Source organism: Delphinapterus leucas, chromosome 20 (assembly GCF_059928025.1).
Source record: "Delphinapterus leucas isolate spDelLeu-1000000601 "Yukka" chromosome 20, BTC_Dleu_Yukka2, whole genome shotgun sequence".
Taxonomy (NCBI): Eukaryota; Metazoa; Chordata; class Mammalia; order Artiodactyla; family Monodontidae; genus Delphinapterus; species Delphinapterus leucas.
In genome coordinates, this window is record NC_143148.1 from 32111130 (window position 1) to 32127547 (window position 16418).

Genomic DNA, 16418 nt, shown 5'->3' on the forward strand with positions numbered 1-16418 from the left:
TCCTGTCCGTAGCCCTGGGCAAGCCAAGGCTGATGTTCCCTGTGGGGAGGCAGGGGGCAGAGCTGCTCCAGGCGTGTGTGGTCCACACAGTGGGGCATCTGTGAGGTGTTCCCAGGACTCGGGCACACTTTCAATGTATGTGCAACATAGGAGAGCGTCCGATTTTCAGAATTGCTCCTCCACGTGTGAAGGTGGGTTTACGTGTTGAAGGGAGAACTGGGTGTCACATATCGTGTCCTTTGACACGTTTTCTTAGCGATCCTTTTTACTGACCAGGGTTAAAAGTTGTGGCAGAAGATACAAAGAGGTCTCTCCAGGGTGTTTTAGACGCAAGCCCCGTGCAGAAGTCACACAAGAGGGGTGTGGGATTCCATCCCCTCTGGGTACTTTCCAGGCTCTCATCACCGAGGACTGAGTTTGGCAGGGGCCCCCAGAGAAGGAAAATGAGAAATGGACAACTTTCTCTGCAATCCATACTCCTAAGGGCAGTAGAGGGAGTGTGTCCTCTGTGTGTCCAATGCCCTATGTCATCTGGCGAGGGTATCCTTTGGAGCTGAGACACGGAAGCTCAAATTAACCTAAGCGGCTAAGACGCTCAGTGTGTGTGAGTGTTGGGGGTGTGGGGTGTGGGGTGTGGGGGGGGGGATACTCTTTGGTCCAGAGCCGAGGTCTCTGCACGTCCAGCCCAGTTCCCCACGCCAGCCCTGATGGGCACGGAGTCTCTCTGTCCAAGACAGACCAAGGAAGACAGAGCCAGAATAAAGTCAACAGCTTTTATTACAACTCACATATTTCATAGAAAAAGGAATGTAGCGTCAGGTCCGGTTGTGTGAAAAACGGTAACATGCAGGTGTGTCCTGCTTGCTCCGTTGACACCCGGGGCAGGCTCTCCGCGACATCAGGCACAGCAGCTGCACTTGTCCGAGGCCCCTTTGCAGACGCAGGCCTGGGCACACTTGGCGCAGCCCACGGGGCAGCAGGAGCAGCAGCCTGGGGAGGCAAGGGCAGCGTGCAGTCGGACCACGCGTTGTCCGGAACCACCCTTCCCAGCAGCAGGCCTGGCCCCAGCCGCCCTCAGGCCCAGACCCTGGGTTTACGGTGGTGTCCTCTGTCCTGAGATAATTGCTCTCAGACACTAGGTTCAGGTTGCCCGGCCCATCTGTGCCCAGGACAGGGCACAGCGCCTTGGGGAGACAGTGAGCAGGGCCTCTGGGGACAAGAGAAAGCCAGCCCCCAGCACCGCCGGTGATGTGAGCCAAGTCCTCAGGATCAAAGCGGAGGCAAAGCCCTCACAGAGCAGCTCCCGCTCGGGATAGGGAAGCTCTGGGCTGCTTCGACAGGAAGGGGCTGCACCAAGGCCCGAGAAGCCACGCACGGCCGCTGGTTCATGTCCCTAAAGTGCTTCAGTCCCTGAGAGGATTCAGAAGCGTGACTCAGGAGGCAGGAGGACTAGTTCTAGTGACAGGTCTGAGGTTGTTTGTTGGTGACCCGTCTGGGCCTCAGCCTCCCTGTTCTCTAGTGCGCGCCTGGGTCTCGGTCACGCCGAAGGTGATTCCAGCTCTGATTGTGAATCCCTTCCTGGTGAGGGGGGCGCCGGGAAGTTTGGTCACTGTCCTGCTCCTGCCTGCCTGCTGAGCTCTGGGCTCCCTCCTCGCACTCAGCCCAGACCCCGCATTCCCAGAGAAGGCCCCGCACACTCACTCTTCTTGCAGGAGGTGCATCTGCAGGCTTTGCAGGTGCAGGAGCCAGCGCAGCCGCAGGAGCCGCCTGCCGGGAAGGGAAAGGCCAGCAGTGAGCAGGGACAGGGATGCAGGAGCTACAGCAGACGGTCAGCGATGCCTCCCTGAGCCCTCCTCCTCTGTCAGGACCCAGCCCTGGGAGCTCGTGTCCACTCAGGCGGATAGAGAAGCCCCAGCTCCTCTCTTCTGGTCCGAGGAGAGTAGGTCCCCTCCTGATGGGACTCCACAGGGAAGGTCCCGGGCTCCAGACCCAGCCCAGGCCGACTGGGGCTGGGGGCCGGGGCCCACGGCCTGAACCCCAAAGAGGCAGCGTCCGCTCCTCCCATCAAGTCCTGGCAGCTCCGAGGCCTCCTGCAAACACTGGGTCCCGGCCTAGCAATCCCCTGACCTGCTGGGTGACCTCAAGAAGGACAGCCTGGAGCCTCCGTGCCCTCAGTGTCAACAGAGAGGCAAAGGGAGACTGACGTGCCCTCAGGAGCCTGGCTACCAAGAAAGCCCTGGACCCGTGACAGGAGTCCTCCCGAGCTCAAACTCAAAGCCCTCCCTTCTCGTCCTGTGCCTGGGAAGGGGGCATCCTAAGGCTCAAAGCCGGGGCTCCCTTACCAGTGGGGCAGGAGCACTTGGGGTCCATCTGGAGGAGAAGTGAGGCCCGAGGTCCAAAGCAAGGGGCGAAGCCGCTTCACGGGTCCGGTGGGGGCCGTGTGGGAGCGAGGAGCCCGGGGGCTCGGTTATAGGCCGAGGAGGCGGCCCGGGCGCAGAGGCCCCGCCCCCGCCTTGCACCCGCCCCGCGGATCGGCGCCCGCGCCGCCCGCCGCGCCCTGGGCCGGGCTGTGAGCAACAGGCGGGGCCGAGCGCACGATTCCCCTTCGGTGCCGGCTGGAGCGGAGGAACCGGGTGCCGTGCGGTAAGCGGTGTCCCAGCCCCCTGGCCGCCCCTTCCCAATGTGCCCGACGGGAGCAGCCACCGTGTTGGCGGGCTGTGCAGGAATCCGGCTCCCGCGTCCTCCGGCCTTCCCCGCCCCAGGCCCCGCGCCGCCGGCCTCCGGGTCGCCGTTTCCTGCAGCCTGAGAACAGCCCCCGCCTCCCGCTCGTGTCCCCTGGCTTGGCTGGAGCCGGGGAGCGGTGTCAGAGAGCGCAGGCGGGTGTGACCCTCACCACCGTTTCGCCGACCCCATCCATGTGTCCCCAGGCGTTGCCAGCCCCGGTCCCCACCACGGTCCTTTGGAAGCATTTTTCCGGTACCGCCTCCTGTAACCGCAGCGCGGTGAACATTGGCTTCAGCCGCGAGTCGCCACTTGTGTTTTCCTTTCCTGGAGGGATCGTGGCTCATTTCTCCGGGGGCTTCTTTGCCTAAACTTTCCAGGGGCGCTCGTCACTGTAGCCGGTCCACCCCCACGCCAGGGTGGAGGTTCCCTAATCATGGGACGCTTCCCCAGGGACGGCATCGTTGTAGGTGATGGGCAGACCTGGCGTTAAATAACAAAGCGAGACAAGTGGATAGTTCCCTTTGAGCGGTCCTGACAGTTACTCACCGTGGAGTCCATGCCAAGCCTTGTTAGTCACTTTTGCTCTTTGACTTGTCACACCAACCGGGAAGGGAGACAGCAGCCAGGAGCCCGTTTCCCAAAGGCCAAAGTACCTACAGTACAAGGAGGCTACTGAGGCAGGCACACAGTGCTGGGGAGTGGTGCCCTGCTTCTGTGCTTTTGTCGCTTCGCAGCTGAAAGAGGGAGTCAGTGAGAAAGCTCCCCTTTGGCCCAGAGCTGCGTCCTCAGCCCGTCTCCACCATGTCCAGCTCAGTCCTGGGGGCGACCAAGGTGACACAGTAGGAGTGTATTTATGATTCTGTGGCTGCCTTCTGACTCTCTCCTTCAGTAGTGCTCAAGAGGTTTCTTTTGGTATAACGTGTTTCAGAAAATCACTGAAAAGAAAATGGTAAGGAAATCCTGATGCAGGTGACAGCAGAAATGGCAGGATCCTTCTGTGTCTGTGAGGAGGGCACGGACTGTGTTCCTCACGGCTTTCTATCTGTAGTGTCAACGGCTCTTTGCGTGAAGGCAGGGTAACCCCGTCGGGGGAACTGGTCCCACGCTCACAGGGTGGATGGGGACGGCCCAGAGCACAGAGCTAAACACGCCGTCCTTGCTTGCGTGTCTGGAAGGAGAACAATGTCTCCTAGGCTGATGATAGCAAATAAATAAATAGATAAATGAATGAATGGGTGATGTGGTAGATTACTCACTGAGTGCCCAGTATACTCTGACCTTCTTTGCATGTATTCAGTTCTTTAATCCCGAGAGCCAGACACTATTATTTTGCCCTTTAGGGCCCAGGAGACTGAGCCACAGACAGGTTATGTCACATGGCTATATGTGACACAGATGGGACTGGCCCTCCTGCAGGCTGACTGCAGCCCCGCGCCCAACCGGACACCACGTCATCCCATGAAGGGTGAGGACACTGAACACCTGGCACAGAGGCAGCAGTGGGAAAGCCCTGAGCCGGCAGTCAGAACCCTCCGCACAGCTCTGTGACCTCTCTGGGCTTCAGCCGCCCACCTCTGCAGCCAGGAGCGCAGCTGGACTGCCTCCGAAGACCCTTGCAGCCCTGAGAAAGGAGAGGCCGGATTCAGCCTCCAGTGATGTCATAACCGGCACCCTGTGGCCGGGAGGTGAGACAGCTGCAGGGTAGGTTTAGTCCTCTGAGTATAGGCTGTGTGCCCTTGGGTAGGTTGCTTAACCTCTGTGGAATTGGCACCATCGCTCCAGACCACGCAGGTTCACCGAGTCTGTCCAAATGCTGTGGCGGTGACTCGTTCCACGGGGCTTGTTGGAGGACATCCCCACGCCCTCTGGCACTGGATAAGCAAGGTTCCTATCCACCTCTGCCCTCACCATGGGCTTGCTTGCACACCAGGGAGCCTTTCTCCAGGAGCTTGTGGGGAGCTCAAGGATTCTCTGTGCGCAAATGTCAGTGTGGAGAGAGCGATCATACAGGACACCGTTCGGGAAGCCCGAGCTAGGAGCCAGGCCACTATCTCGCTTATTCCCCCTCCTTGAAATTAATCTTTTGTATCGAAAGGAGGAAATGAGATCTCAGAGAGTAGCGGTGACTTGCCAGGTCAGGAAGTGGCATGGTGGCTGTGAACCTGAGTGCCTGACACCAACGCCCACGCACGCAGCACGGGCCGGCTCCCGAAATGCCCTCTGCACTCGGGGCACCTGTGGCCGATCTTGGTCCTGGCTTCTGAGCCACGTGTCTCCTCTTTCTCTCAGAGCGCCCATCAAATAGCAGTTCCCTCCCCAGACCGCCAGGGGGCGCAACTCCTGAAATACACTACCTGTTCCCTCAGCCCACACTTGTTGCTCATAAACCCCACCAGGCCCCCCGCACTGCAGCACCACCATCAGTCTGCCGAGGAACACATGGAGTCCTTCTTCTGCAACCAAGTCTCAGGGAAACAGCTGGGAAATTCCCACCAAATCCAAATCACTTTCCTTCGGGGTGTCGGGTAGCCACGGGCTGGACTTTGAGGGAAGGGAAGATGTCAGCCTGACCTAGGGAGGAACTTGCGAAGATTCAGAGCCAAGCCCCCGCAGGGAGCTGTCACGGGTGGCGAGTGTCCTGTCCGTAGCCCTGGGCAAGCCAAGGCTGATGTTCCCTGTGGGGAGGCAGGGGGCAGAGCTGCTCCAGGCGTGTGTGGTCCACACAGTGGGGCATCTGTGAGGTGTTCCCAGGACTCGGGCACACTTTCAATGTATGTGCAACATAGGAGAGCGTCCGATTTTCAGAATTGCTCCTCCACGTGTGAAGGTGGGTTTACGTGTTGAAGGGAGAACTGGGTGTCACATATCGTGTCCTTTGACACGTTTTCTTAGCGATCCTTTTTACTGACCAGGGTTAAAAGTTGTGGCAGAAGATACAAAGAGGTCTCTCCAGGGTGTTTTAGACGCAAGCCCCGTGCAGAAGTCACACAAGAGGGGTGTGGGATTCCATCCCCTCTGGGTACTTTCCAGGCTCTCATCACCGAGGACTGAGTTTGGCAGGGGCCCCCAGAGAAGGAAAATGAGAAATGGACAACTTTCTCTGCAATCCATACTCCTAAGGGCAGTAGAGGGAGTGTGTCCTCTGTGTGTCCAATGCCCTATGTCATCTGGCGAGGGTATCCTTTGGAGCTGAGACACGGAAGCTCAAATTAACCTAAGCGGCTAAGACGCTCAGTGTGTGTGAGTGTTGGGGGTGTGGGGTGTGGGGTGTGGGGGGGGGGATACTCTTTGGTCCAGAGCCGAGGTCTCTGCACGTCCAGCCCAGTTCCCCACGCCAGCCCTGATGGGCACGGAGTCTCTCTGTCCAAGACAGACCAAGGAAGACAGAGCCAGAATAAAGTCAACAGCTTTTATTACAACTCACATATTTCATAGAAAAAGGAATGTAGCGTCAGGTCCGGTTGTGTGAAAAACGGTAACATGCAGGTGTGTCCTGCTTGCTCCGTTGACACCCGGGGCAGGCTCTCCGCGACATCAGGCACAGCAGCTGCACTTGTCCGAGGCCCCTTTGCAGACGCAGGCCTGGGCACACTTGGCGCAGCCCACGGGGCAGCAGGAGCAGCAGCCTGGGGAGGCAAGGGCAGCGTGCAGTCGGACCACGCGTTGTCCGGAACCACCCTTCCCAGCAGCAGGCCTGGCCCCAGCCGCCCTCAGGCCCAGACCCTGGGTTTACGGTGGTGTCCTCTGTCCTGAGATAATTGCTCTCAGACACTAGGTTCAGGTTGCCCGGCCCATCTGTGCCCAGGACAGGGCACAGCGCCTTGGGGAGACAGTGAGCAGGGCCTCTGGGGACAAGAGAAAGCCAGCCCCCAGCACCGCCGGTGATGTGAGCCAAGTCCTCAGGATCAAAGCGGAGGCAAAGCCCTCACAGAGCAGCTCCCGCTCGGGATAGGGAAGCTCTGGGCTGCTTCGACAGGAAGGGGCTGCACCAAGGCCCGAGAAGCCACGCACGGCCGCTGGTTCATGTCCCTAAAGTGCTTCAGTCCCTGAGAGGATTCAGAAGCGTGACTCAGGAGGCAGGAGGACTAGTTCTAGTGACAGGTCTGAGGTTGTTTGTTGGTGACCCGTCTGGGCCTCAGCCTCCCTGTTCTCTAGTGCGCGCCTGGGTCTCGGTCACGCCGAAGGTGATTCCAGCTCTGATTGTGAATCCCTTCCTGGTGAGGGGGGCGCCGGGAAGTTTGGTCACTGTCCTGCTCCTGCCTGCCTGCTGAGCTCTGGGCTCCCTCCTCGCACTCAGCCCAGACCCCGCATTCCCAGAGAAGGCCCCGCACACTCACTCTTCTTGCAGGAGGTGCATCTGCAGGCTTTGCAGGTGCAGGAGCCAGCGCAGCCGCAGGAGCCGCCTGCCGGGAAGGGAAAGGCCAGCAGTGAGCAGGGACAGGGATGCAGGAGCTACAGCAGACGGTCAGCGATGCCTCCCTGAGCCCTCCTCCTCTGTCAGGACCCAGCCCTGGGAGCTCGTGTCCACTCAGGCGGATAGAGAAGCCCCAGCTCCTCTCTTCTGGTCCGAGGAGAGTAGGTCCCCTCCTGATGGGACTCCACAGGGAAGGTCCCGGGCTCCAGACCCAGCCCAGGCCGACTGGGGCTGGGGGCCGGGGCCCACGGCCTGAACCCCAAAGAGGCAGCGTCCGCTCCTCCCATCAAGTCCTGGCAGCTCCGAGGCCTCCTGCAAACACTGGGTCCCGGCCTAGCAATCCCCTGACCTGCTGGGTGACCTCAAGAAGGACAGCCTGGAGCCTCCGTGCCCTCAGTGTCAACAGAGAGGCAAAGGGAGACTGACGTGCCCTCAGGAGCCTGGCTACCAAGAAAGCCCTGGACCCGTGACAGGAGTCCTCCCGAGCTCAAACTCAAAGCCCTCCCTTCTCGTCCTGTGCCTGGGAAGGGGGCATCCTAAGGCTCAAAGCCGGGGCTCCCTTACCAGTGGGGCAGGAGCACTTGGGGTCCATCTGGAGGAGAAGTGAGGCCCGAGGTCCAAAGCAAGGGGCGAAGCCGCTTCACGGGTCCGGTGGGGGCCGTGTGGGAGCGAGGAGCCCGGGGGCTCGGTTATAGGCCGAGGAGGCGGCCCGGGCGCAGAGGCCCCGCCCCCGCCTTGCACCCGCCCCGCGGATCGGCGCCCGCGCCGCCCGCCGCGCCCTGGGCCGGGCTGTGAGCAACAGGCGGGGCCGAGCGCACGATTCCCCTTCGGTGCCGGCTGGAGCGGAGGAACCGGGTGCCGTGCGGTAAGCGGTGTCCCAGCCCCCTGGCCGCCCCTTCCCAATGTGCCCGACGGGAGCAGCCACCGTGTTGGCGGGCTGTGCAGGAATCCGGCTCCCGCGTCCTCCGGCCTTCCCCGCGCCGCCGGCCTCCGGGTCGCCGTTTCCTGCAGCCTGAGAACAGCCCCCGCCTCCCGCTCGTGTCCCCTGGCTTGGCTGGAGCCGGGGAGCGGTGTCAGAGAGCGCAGGCGGGTGTGACCCTCACCACCGTTTCGCCGACCCCATCCATGTGTCCCCAGGCGTTGCCAGCCCCGGTCCCCACCACGGTCCTTTGGAAGCATTTTTCCGGTACCGCCTCCTGTAACCGCAGCGCGGTGAACATTGGCTTCAGCCGCGAGTCGCCACTTGTGTTTTCCTTTCCTGGAGGGATCGTGGCTCATTTCTCCGGGGGCTTCTTTGCCTAAACTTTCCAGGGGCGCTCGTCACTGTAGCCGGTCCACCCCCACGCCAGGGTGGAGGTTCCCTAATCATGGGACGCTTCCCCAGGGACGGCATCGTTGTAGGTGATGGGCAGACCTGGCGTTAAATAACAAAGCGAGACAAGTGGATAGTTCCCTTTGAGCGGTCCTGACAGTTACTCACCGTGGAGTCCATGCCAAGCCTTGTTAGTCACTTTTGCTCTTTGACTTGTCACACCAACCGGGAAGGGAGACAGCAGCCAGGAGCCCGTTTCCCAAAGGCCAAAGTACCTACAGTACAAGGAGGCTACTGAGGCAGGCACACAGTGCTGGGGAGTGGTGCCCTGCTTCTGTGCTTTTGTCGCTTCGCAGCTGAAAGAGGGAGTCAGTGAGAAAGCTCCCCTTTGGCCCAGAGCTGCGTCCTCAGCCCGTCTCCACCATGTCCAGCTCAGTCCTGGGGGCGACCAAGGTGACACAGTAGGAGTGTATTTATGATTCTGTGGCTGCCTTCTGACTCTCTCCTTCAGTAGTGCTCAAGAGGTTTCTTTTGGTATAACGTGTTTCAGAAAATCACTGAAAAGAAAATGGTAAGGAAATCCTGATGCAGGTGACAGCAGAAATGGCAGGATCCTTCTGTGTCTGTGAGGAGGGCACGGACTGTGTTCCTCACGGCTTTCTATCTGTAGTGTCAACGGCTCTTTGCGTGAAGGCAGGGTAACCCCGTCGGGGGAACTGGTCCCACGCTCACAGGGTGGATGGGGACGGCCCAGAGCACAGAGCTAAACACGCCGTCCTTGCTTGCGTGTCTGGAAGGAGAACAATGTCTCCTAGGCTGATGATAGCAAATAAATAAATAGATAAATGAATGAATGGGTGATGTGGTAGATTACTCACTGAGTGCCCAGTATACTCTGACCTTCTTTGCATGTATTCAGTTCTTTAATCCCGAGAGCCAGACACTATTATTTTGCCCTTTAGGGCCCAGGAGACTGAGCCACAGACAGGTTATGTCACATGGCTATATGTGACACAGATGGGACTGGCCCTCCTGCAGGCTGACTGCAGCCCCGCGCCCAACCGGACACCACGTCATCCCATGAAGGGTGAGGACACTGAACACCTGGCACAGAGGCAGCAGTGGGAAAGCCCTGAGCCGGCAGTCAGAACCCTCCGCACAGCTCTGTGACCTCTCTGGGCTTCAGCCGCCCACCTCTGCAGCCAGGAGCGCAGCTGGACTGCCTCCGAAGACCCTTGCAGCCCTGAGAAAGGAGAGGCCGGATTCAGCCTCCAGTGATGTCATAACCGGCACCCTGTGGCCGGGAGGTGAGACAGCTGCAGGGTAGGTTTAGTCCTCTGAGTATAGGCTGTGTGCCCTTGGGTAGGTTGCTTAACCTCTGTGGAATTGGCACCATCGCTCCAGACCACGCAGGTTCACCGAGTCTGTCCAAATGCTGTGGCGGTGACTCGTTCCACGGGGCTTGTTGGAGGACATCCCCACGCCCTCTGGCACTGGATAAGCAAGGTTCCTATCCACCTCTGCCCTCACCATGGGCTTGCTTGCACACCAGGGAGCCTTTCTCCAGGAGCTTGTGGGGAGCTCAAGGATTCTCTGTGCGCAAATGTCAGTGTGGAGAGAGCGATCATACAGGACACCGTTCGGGAAGCCCGAGCTAGGAGCCAGGCCACTATCTCGCTTATTCCCCCTCCTTGAAATTAATCTTTTGTATCGAAAGGAGGAAATGAGATCTCAGAGAGTAGCGGTGACTTGCCAGGTCAGGAAGTGGCATGGTGGCTGTGAACCTGAGTGCCTGACACCAACGCCCACGCACGCAGCACGGGCCGGCTCCCGAAATGCCCTCTGCACTCGGGGCACCTGTGGCCGATCTTGGTCCTGGCTTCTGAGCCACGTGTCTCCTCTTTCTCTCAGAGCGCCCATCAAATAGCAGTTCCCTCCCCAGACCGCCAGGGGGCGCAACTCCTGAAATACACTACCTGTTCCCTCAGCCCACACTTGCTCATAAACCCCACCAGGCCCCCCGCACTGCAGCACCACCATCAGTCTGCCGAGGAACACATGGAGTCCTTCTTCTGCAACCAAGTCTCAGGGAAACAGCTGGGAAATTCCCACCAAATCCAAATCACTTTCCTTCGGGGTGTCGGGTAGCCACGGGCTGGACTTTGAGGGAAGGGAAGATGTCAGCCTGACCTAGGGAGGAACTTGCGAAGATTCAGAGCCAAGCCCCCGCAGGGAGCTGTCACGGGTGGCGAGTGTCCTGTCCGTAGCCCTGGGCAAGCCAAGGCTGATGTTCCCTGTGGGGAGGCAGGGGGCAGAGCTGCTCCAGGCGTGTGTGGTCCACACAGTGGGGCATCTGTGAGGTGTTCCCAGGACTCGGGCACACTTTCAATGTATGTGCAACATAGGAGAGCGTCCGATTTTCAGAATTGCTCCTCCACGTGTGAAGGTGGGTTTACGTGTTGAAGGGAGAACTGGGTGTCACATATCGTGTCCTTTGACACGTTTTCTTAGCGATCCTTTTTACTGACCAGGGTTAAAAGTTGTGGCAGAAGATACAAAGAGGTCTCTCCAGGGTGTTTTAGACGCAAGCCCCGTGCAGAAGTCACACAAGAGGGGTGTGGGATTCCATCCCCTCTGGGTACTTTCCAGGCTCTCATCACCGAGGACTGAGTTTGGCAGGGGCCCCCAGAGAAGGAAAATGAGAAATGGACAACTTTCTCTGCAATCCATACTCCTAAGGGCAGTAGAGGGAGTGTGTCCTCTGTGTGTCCAATGCCCTATGTCATCTGGCGAGGGTATCCTTTGGAGCTGAGACACGGAAGCTCAAATTAACCTAAGCGGCTAAGACGCTCAGTGTGTGTGAGTGTTGGGGGTGTGGGGTGTGGGGTGTGGGGGGGGGTACTCTTTGGTCCAGAGCCGAGGTCTCTGCACGTCCAGCCCAGTTCCCCACGCCAGCCCTGATGGGCACGGAGTCTCTCTGTCCAAGACAGACCAAGGAAGACAGAGCCAGAATAAAGTCAACAGCTTTTATTACAACTCACATATTTCATAGAAAAAGGAATGTAGCGTCAGGTCCGGTTGTGTGAAAAACGGTAACATGCAGGTGTGTCCTGCTTGCTCCGTTGACACCCGGGGCAGGCTCTCCGCGACATCAGGCACAGCAGCTGCACTTGTCCGAGGCCCCTTTGCAGACGCAGGCCTGGGCACACTTGGCGCAGCCCACGGGGCAGCAGGAGCAGCAGCCTGGGGAGGCAAGGGCAGCGTGCAGTCGGACCACGCGTTGTCCGGAACCACCCTTCCCAGCAGCAGGCCTGGCCCCAGCCGCCCTCAGGCCCAGACCCTGGGTTTACGGTGGTGTCCTCTGTCCTGAGATAATTGCTCTCAGACACTAGGTTCAGGTTGCCCGGCCCATCTGTGCCCAGGACAGGGCACAGCGCCTTGGGGAGACAGTGAGCAGGGCCTCTGGGGACAAGAGAAAGCCAGCCCCCAGCACCGCCGGTGATGTGAGCCAAGTCCTCAGGATCAAAGCGGAGGCAAAGCCCTCACAGAGCAGCTCCCGCTCGGGATAGGGAAGCTCTGGGCTGCTTCGACAGGAAGGGGCTGCACCAAGGCCCGAGAAGCCACGCACGGCCGCTGGTTCATGTCCCTAAAGTGCTTCAGTCCCTGAGAGGATTCAGAAGCGTGACTCAGGAGGCAGGAGGACTAGTTCTAGTGACAGGTCTGAGGTTGTTTGTTGGTGACCCGTCTGGGCCTCAGCCTCCCTGTTCTCTAGTGCGCGCCTGGGTCTCGGTCACGCCGAAGGTGATTCCAGCTCTGATTGTGAATCCCTTCCTGGTGAGGGGGGCGCCGGGAAGTTTGGTCACTGTCCTGCTCCTGCCTGCCTGCTGAGCTCTGGGCTCCCTCCTCGCACTCAGCCCAGACCCCGCATTCCCAGAGAAGGCCCCGCACACTCACTCTTCTTGCAGGAGGTGCATCTGCAGGCTTTGCAGGTGCAGGAGCCAGCGCAGCCGCAGGAGCCGCCTGCCGGGAAGGGAAAGGCCAGCAGTGAGCAGGGACAGGGATGCAGGAGCTACAGCAGACGGTCAGCGATGCCTCCCTGAGCCCTCCTCCTCTGTCAGGACCCAGCCCTGGGAGCTCGTGTCCACTCAGGCGGATAGAGAAGCCCCAGCTCCTCTCTTCTGGTCCGAGGAGAGTAGGTCCCCTCCTGATGGGACTCCACAGGGAAGGTCCCGGGCTCCAGACCCAGCCCAGGCCGACTGGGGCTGGGGGCCGGGGCCCACGGCCTGAACCCCAAAGAGGCAGCGTCCGCTCCTCCCATCAAGTCCTGGCAGCTCCGAGGCCTCCTGCAAACACTGGGTCCCGGCCTAGCAATCCCCTGACCTGCTGGGTGACCTCAAGAAGGACAGCCTGGAGCCTCCGTGCCCTCAGTGTCAACAGAGAGGCAAAGGGAGACTGACGTGCCCTCAGGAGCCTGGCTACCAAGAAAGCCCTGGACCCGTGACAGGAGTCCTCCCGAGCTCAAACTCAAAGCCCTCCCTTCTCGTCCTGTGCCTGGGAAGGGGGCATCCTAAGGCTCAAAGCCGGGGCTCCCTTACCAGTGGGGCAGGAGCACTTGGGGTCCATCTGGAGGAGAAGTGAGGCCCGAGGTCCAAAGCAAGGGGCGAAGCCGCTTCACGGGTCCGGTGGGGGCCGTGTGGGAGCGAGGAGCCCGGGGGCTCGGTTATAGGCCGAGGAGGCGGCCCGGGCGCAGAGGCCCCGCCCCCGCCTTGCACCCGCCCCGCGGATCGGCGCCCGCGCCGCCCGCCGCGCCCTGGGCCGGGCTGTGAGCAACAGGCGGGGCCGAGCGCACGATTCCCCTTCGGTGCCGGCTGGAGCGGAGGAACCGGGTGCCGTGCGGTAAGCGGTGTCCCAGCCCCCTGGCCGCCCCTTCCCAATGTGCCCGACGGGAGCAGCCACCGTGTTGGCGGGCTGTGCAGGAATCCGGCTCCCGCGTCCTCCGGCCTTCCCCGCCCCAGGCCCCGCGCCGCCGGCCTCCGGGTCGCCGTTTCCTGCAGCCTGAGAACAGCCCCCGCCTCCCGCTCGTGTCCCCTGGCTTGGCTGGAGCCGGGGAGCGGTGTCAGAGAGCGCAGGCGGGTGTGACCCTCACCACCGTTTCGCCGACCCCATCCATGTGTCCCCAGGCGTTGCCAGCCCCGGTCCCCACCACGGTCCTTTGGAAGCATTTTTCCGGTACCGCCTCCTGTAACCGCAGCGCGGTGAACATTGGCTTCAGCCGCGAGTCGCCACTTGTGTTTTCCTTTCCTGGAGGGATCGTGGCTCATTTCTCCGGGGGCTTCTTTGCCTAAACTTTCCAGGGGCGCTCGTCACTGTAGCCGGTCCACCCCCACGCCAGGGTGGAGGTTCCCTAATCATGGGACGCTTCCCCAGGGACGGCATCGTTGTAGGTGATGGGCAGACCTGGCGTTAAATAACAAAGCGAGACAAGTGGATAGTTCCCTTTGAGCGGTCCTGACAGTTACTCACCGTGGAGTCCATGCCAAGCCTTGTTAGTCACTTTTGCTCTTTGACTTGTCACACCAACCGGGAAGGGAGACAGCAGCCAGGAGCCCGTTTCCCAAAGGCCAAAGTACCTACAGTACAAGGAGGCTACTGAGGCAGGCACACAGTGCTGGGGAGTGGTGCCCTGCTTCTGTGCTTTTGTCGCTTCGCAGCTGAAAGAGGGAGTCAGTGAGAAAGCTCCCCTTTGGCCCAGAGCTGCGTCCTCAGCCCGTCTCCACCATGTCCAGCTCAGTCCTGGGGGCGACCAAGGTGACACAGTAGGAGTGTATTTATGATTCTGTGGCTGCCTTCTGACTCTCTCCTTCAGTAGTGCTCAAGAGGTTTCTTTTGGTATAACGTGTTTCAGAAAATCACTGAAAAGAAAATGGTAAGGAAATCCTGATGCAGGTGACAGCAGAAATGGCAGGATCCTTCTGTGTCTGTGAGGAGGGCACGGACTGTGTTCCTCACGGCTTTCTATCTGTAGTGTCAACGGCTCTTTGCGTGAAGGCAGGGTAACCCCGTCGGGGGAACTGGTCCCACGCTCACAGGGTGGATGGGGACGGCCCAGAGCACAGAGCTAAACACGCCGTCCTTGCTTGCGTGTCTGGAAGGAGAACAATGTCTCCTAGGCTGATGATAGCAAATAAATAAATAGATAAATGAATGAATGGGTGATGTGGTAGATTACTCACTGAGTGCCCAGTATACTCTGACCTTCTTTGCATGTATTCAGTTCTTTAATCCCGAGAGCCAGACACTATTATTTTGCCCTTTAGGGCCCAGGAGACTGAGCCACAGACAGGTTATGTCACATGGCTATATGTGACACAGATGGGACTGGCCCTCCTGCAGGCTGACTGCAGCCCCGCGCCCAACCGGACACCACGTCATCCCATGAAGGGTGAGGACACTGAACACCTGGCACAGAGGCAGCAGTGGGAAAGCCCTGAGCCGGCAGTCAGAACCCTCCGCACAGCTCTGTGACCTCTCTGGGCTTCAGCCGCCCACCTCTGCAGCCAGGAGCGCAGCTGGACTGCCTCCGAAGACCCTTGCAGCCCTGAGAAAGGAGAGGCCGGATTCAGCCTCCAGTGATGTCATAACCGGCACCCTGTGGCCGGGAGGTGAGACAGCTGCAGGGTAGGTTTAGTCCTCTGAGTATAGGCTGTGTGCCCTTGGGTAGGTTGCTTAACCTCTGTGGAATTGGCACCATCGCTCCAGACCACGCAGGTTCACCGAGTCTGTCCAAATGCTGTGGCGGTGACTCGTTCCACGGGGCTTGTTGGAGGACATCCCCACGCCCTCTGGCACTGGATAAGCAAGGTTCCTATCCACCTCTGCCCTCACCATGGGCTTGCTTGCACACCAGGGAGCCTTTCTCCAGGAGCTTGTGGGGAGCTCAAGGATTCTCTGTGCGCAAATGTCAGTGTGGAGAGAGCGATCATACAGGACACCGTTCGGGAAGCCCGAGCTAGGAGCCAGGCCACTATCTCGCTTATTCCCCCTCCTTGAAATTAATCTTTTGTATCGAAAGGAGGAAATGAGATCTCAGAGAGTAGCGGTGACTTGCCAGGTCAGGAAGTGGCATGGTGGCTGTGAACCTGAGTGCCTGACACCAACGCCCACGCACGCAGCACGGGCCGGCTCCCGAAATGCCCTCTGCACTCGGGGCACCTGTGGCCGATCTTGGTCCTGGCTTCTGAGCCACGTGTCTCCTCTTTCTCTCAGAGCGCCCATCAAATAGCAGTTCCCTCCCCAGACCGCCAGGGGGCGCAACTCCTGAAATACACTACCTGTTCCCTCAGCCCACACTTGTTGCTCATAAACCCCACCAGGCCCCCCGCACTGCAGCACCACCATCAGTCTGCCGAGGAACACATGGAGTCCTTCTTCTGCAACCAAGTCTCAGGGAAACAGCTGGGAAATTCCCACCAAATCCAAATCACTTTCCTTCGGGGTGTCGGGTAGCCACGGGCTGGACTTTGAGGGAAGGGAAGATGTCAGCCTGACCTAGGGAGGAACTTGCGAAGATTCAGAGCCAAGCCCCCGCAGGGAGCTGTCACGGGTGGCGAGTGTCCTGTCCGTAGCCCTGGGCAAGCCAAGGCTGATGTTCCCTGTGGGGAGGCAGGGGGCAGAGCTGCTCCAGGCGTGTGTGGTCCACACAGTGGGGCATCTGTGAGGTGTTCCCAGGACTCGGGCACACTTTCAATGTATGTGCAACATAGGAGAGCGTCCGATTTTCAGAATTGCTCCTCCACGTGTGAAGGTGGGTTTACGTGTTGAAGGGAGAACTGGGTGTCACATATCGTGTCCTTTGACACGTTTTCTTAGCGATCCTTTTTACTGACCAGGGTTAAAAGTTGTGGCAGAAGATACAAAGAGGTCTCTCCAGGGTGTTTTAGACGCAAGCCCCGTGCAGAAGTCACACAA

General features: G+C 59.7%; 3 protein-coding genes across 3 annotated transcripts; all 3 read right to left on the reverse strand.

Annotated features, from left to right (window-relative positions):
- Positions 1-783: 783 nt before the first annotated feature.
- On the reverse strand, positions 784-2512 carry LOC149744652 (metallothionein-1E-like). The gene is made up of 3 exons (XM_089902508.1): positions 2343-2512; positions 1702-1767; positions 784-990 (listed from the first exon to the last, which is right to left on the reverse strand). Exons 1-3 carry the CDS (start codon positions 2368-2370, stop codon positions 899-901), a joined length of 186 nt encoding a protein of 61 aa, XP_089758634.1. The 5' UTR covers positions 2371-2512; the 3' UTR covers positions 784-898.
- A 3631-nt stretch (positions 2513-6143) lies between these two features.
- LOC149744653 (metallothionein-1E-like) lies at positions 6144-7872 on the reverse strand. Its single transcript, XM_089902509.1, has 3 exons — positions 7703-7872; positions 7062-7127; positions 6144-6350 (listed from the first exon to the last, which is right to left on the reverse strand). The coding sequence occupies exons 1-3, from the start codon at positions 7728-7730 to the stop codon at positions 6259-6261; spliced, it is 186 nt and encodes a 61-aa protein (XP_089758635.1). The 5' UTR covers positions 7731-7872; the 3' UTR covers positions 6144-6258.
- Positions 7873-11486: 3614 nt separating this feature from the next.
- On the reverse strand, positions 11487-13215 carry LOC149744654 (metallothionein-1E-like). Its single transcript, XM_089902510.1, has 3 exons — positions 13046-13215; positions 12405-12470; positions 11487-11693 (listed from the first exon to the last, which is right to left on the reverse strand). Exons 1-3 carry the CDS (start codon positions 13071-13073, stop codon positions 11602-11604), a joined length of 186 nt encoding a protein of 61 aa, XP_089758636.1. The 5' UTR covers positions 13074-13215; the 3' UTR covers positions 11487-11601.
- Positions 13216-16418: the final 3203 nt, after the last annotated feature.

Coding starts and splice junctions, on each gene's coding strand:
- LOC149744652 (XM_089902508.1), bottom strand. CDS start 2,370: ATGGACCCCAAGTGCTCCTGCCCCACTG. Junction 1,768..2,342: donor CAAGTGCTCCTGCCCCACTG/GTAAGGGAGCCC, acceptor CCTTCCCGGCAG/GCGGCTCCTGCGGCTGCGCT. Junction 991..1,701: donor ATGCACCTCCTGCAAGAAGA/GTGAGTGTGCGG, acceptor TTGCCTCCCCAG/GCTGCTGCTCCTGCTGCCCC.
- LOC149744653 (XM_089902509.1), bottom strand. CDS start 7,730: ATGGACCCCAAGTGCTCCTGCCCCACTG. Junction 7,128..7,702: donor CAAGTGCTCCTGCCCCACTG/GTAAGGGAGCCC, acceptor CCTTCCCGGCAG/GCGGCTCCTGCGGCTGCGCT. Junction 6,351..7,061: donor ATGCACCTCCTGCAAGAAGA/GTGAGTGTGCGG, acceptor TTGCCTCCCCAG/GCTGCTGCTCCTGCTGCCCC.
- LOC149744654 (XM_089902510.1), bottom strand. CDS start 13,073: ATGGACCCCAAGTGCTCCTGCCCCACTG. Junction 12,471..13,045: donor CAAGTGCTCCTGCCCCACTG/GTAAGGGAGCCC, acceptor CCTTCCCGGCAG/GCGGCTCCTGCGGCTGCGCT. Junction 11,694..12,404: donor ATGCACCTCCTGCAAGAAGA/GTGAGTGTGCGG, acceptor TTGCCTCCCCAG/GCTGCTGCTCCTGCTGCCCC.